This window comes from Mercurialis annua, linkage group LG4 (assembly GCF_937616625.2).
Source record: "Mercurialis annua linkage group LG4, ddMerAnnu1.2, whole genome shotgun sequence".
Taxonomy (NCBI): Eukaryota; Viridiplantae; Streptophyta; class Magnoliopsida; order Malpighiales; family Euphorbiaceae; genus Mercurialis; species Mercurialis annua.
The window spans coordinates 15,334,324-15,337,168 of record NC_065573.1 but is presented as its reverse complement, the minus strand read 5'-3'; the positions used below and the strand labels follow the sequence as shown (position 1 = coordinate 15,337,168).

Below are 2,845 nucleotides of genomic sequence, written 5' to 3'. Positions count from 1 at the left end.
ATACAACAGTTTTATATGACAGATACATAACACATACAGAAAATATACAATATACAAATTTATATGTATCTATGCAAAATAAAGTATTGAAAACAGATAAAAAATAGATATGAACAGAATAAAAACTAATGAATATTAAAAACAAGGTTTTTGATTACAATCAACATTTAGAGTTTTTTAGGCGCGTTTCTACATGTTTTTCGATTGTGACCCTTTTTTCCACACCTATTACATTTTGCATTTTTCAGATTTTCCCAAGGAGATGCAAACCTTTGCTTTTTGGGTCTTCCGCTCTTCGTCTTATGTTGTGGGGGAAGTACGATCATGTCTTTGACTTCTTATGGTATAATCCATTCATCTTGTTTTTCTATCGGAAACATCATCTCACTATATGTTGATAGCATAGCTTCTTTCATGTAGTACCTTGAACAAAAATCATAGGGTTCCCGGTTCATTTCATTGAGAATCACCACTGCATGTTGGCATGGAATTTCATCTATATCAAATCTTTTGCAAGTGCAAGTTCTCTTCTTCAAGTCTACCGTGTATTTTTTCCCGTTATGCATCACTGTGAACAATTCATTTGAAGATGGTTTTACCTGTGAAAAAGTTTCAAAGATACATATCACAGTCATAAAAGATACATAGACTATACTGTTTGTGTTTTTGTTTTTAAATGATCAGAAACACAGAAATACACAGCTGTACAAACACATAATAGACATAAAAGATAACAGGTTTATATACATAGCATATACAAATGTTATACCTAATTAATACTCATGAATAATTTTTGAAAAAAGTTAGATTCTCATACCTGTAACTTGAGTGAATTTACATAACTTTGTGCGAGCACATCTTCATGTTTTTTCATCATCCTTGTAATTGTATTGTGGGCTATGTTCCTATGTTTATAGGAGTACTCTTGTTAGAGGTCATGTAAGTGCATAAGGAATGTTGCGACCAGCAGTTCTCTTGCATGAATTAGTGCGGCATTTAATGACTCAGCTGGGTTAGAAGTCATTGTCTTAAATCTGTTGTTCTTAGAGTAGAACCTAGACCATCTTTTATTACCGATACCTTCAAGATACGGCCTGATTCGTTCATCTAGTTCATCTAGCTCCTTCATGTGATAATTGAAATCATTCTCTGTATATGCTTTTGCGGCTGCAAAAAATGGAACTTTAACCTTTTTGGCATTTCTCTTGAAATTTACTTTGATGTTATTGAGAAGGTGAAACATGCACAAACAATGTGTAGCTTCTGGATAAATCTTTTCTGCAACTTTATCAATGCTCAGATGCCTATCTGATACAATGCACATACCTTCTCGCAAACCAAATGCATTTCTTATTTGTGTGAAAAAATACTCCCATGACTTGTCATTTTCAAAATCAACAATAGCAAAAGCTAAAGGAAAAAGCTTTCCTGCGGCATCTTGGGCTGTTGCAACTAGAAGGGTGCCACCATATGCCGCTTTCAAGAACGTTCCGTCAATAATCATAACGGGGCTGTAGTGCTGCCAACCTTTAATCGAGGCATTTAAAGCAGTAAATACATACAAAAAGGAGTCATCGTCTCTTACTTCGATATCAATTAATGTTCCTGGATTTGTCGTTGCTTGCATATATAGAAAAGTTGGTAAGAACTTGTAAGATTCTGATGGCTTGCCTCGTAAATTAATGCTTGATGGAATCAGCAATGTGTGATGATGAAGCTTGCTTTTGACTGTTAAATCTTGTTTCGACAGGGCATGTGTGTTTCATGTTCAGATTCCTAATGATGAACAATTTTGTTTTTCCGCTGCTTGAAGCTTTCAGATACCAATTGCATGTGTCATTGATACATCTCAATAGAAGCTGCCTTTGACATGATTTTACAGTTTTTTGCTGATAGTGATGGCGGATTGCATGAAATCTCATGCATGTTTGTAAAACTGTCTTGTTTTTGAATGATTGACCAACGTTTAACTCAATTTCTTGTACTGGATGAGTAACTGTTTGTACATCATTCTCCTCTGTTACCATTTCTTCATCCTTCATGTTGCTGCTTTCAATACAGTCCTTTGCAAGAAGAGTAGCATACTTTCTGATGTTTGTATAGGTATCACAACTGTGTGATATTTGTATCGGAGATGTATCTGTATCCATTTCTATAACAGGATGATTGTTAATGTAATTTGAATATGATGTACCTGTGGAAATACTTTTTGAACTTTGTTGTTGAGCTTGTATCAGCAGTGTATCTCTATGAACAACAATGCAAAGAGGGTACATGGTGAAGTCTTTCTCATTTTTCTTGATTGCCATGTAAAATTTGAAGCTTGAATCATCAACAATTTTCAATGGTGGATACTGAATCTTAACTTGATATTTGATATCAATTTTTTGCTCTTGTAGATCCAGCTTTAGCTCATTAGATATTGATTCCAGTAGTTTGATATAGATTATATCTTGTTGAATCATCATTCCAACAACTTCAAAATCCACATATCTATTTTCAATCCATTGCCCACTGTGTTGCAGCATAATGAGAACAGATTCCATCTACATACATTCGAGATACAGATTTATGAGTTTTATGATATATAATTAATGAATAATTTAAAAAATTGGAACAGCTTACCTTTTTTCAGCTCTGCAATTTCTTTGAGGAAGAACAATGGTGGTTTAATTTTGGAGAAGATGATGAATAATTATATGTATTTTTAATGTATATATTCAGTTTGGTAGTTTTAATCTATTAGGGAAGAAAATCCCGTGTTTGTTGTGGTTTTGATTTAGTAGAATCAAATCTGTTAGTTTTGTTAATATCTGTACAGGTGGCGCGCATTAAGTGGCTTGGC

At 33.8% G+C, this 2,845-nt stretch overlaps 1 protein-coding gene across 1 annotated transcript; it reads right to left on the bottom strand.

The window, feature by feature from the left end:
• Positions 1–338: 338 nt before the first annotated feature.
• LOC126678337 (uncharacterized) lies at positions 339–1,627 on the bottom strand. Its single transcript, XM_050373240.1, has 4 exons — positions 1,056–1,627; positions 818–905; positions 691–702; positions 339–599 (listed from the first exon to the last, which is right to left on the bottom strand). Exons 1-4 carry the CDS (start codon positions 1,625–1,627, stop codon positions 339–341), a joined length of 933 nt encoding a protein of 310 aa, XP_050229197.1.
• Between the last annotated feature and the right edge of the window lie 1,218 nt (positions 1,628–2,845).

Coding starts and splice junctions, on each gene's coding strand:
- LOC126678337 (XM_050373240.1), bottom strand. CDS start 1,627: ATGCAAGCAACGACAAATCCAGGAACATTAATTGATATCGAAGTAAGA. Junction 906..1,055: donor GGTAATAAAAGATGGTCTAG/GTTCTACTCTAA, acceptor CTATAAACATAG/GAACATAGCCCACAATACAA.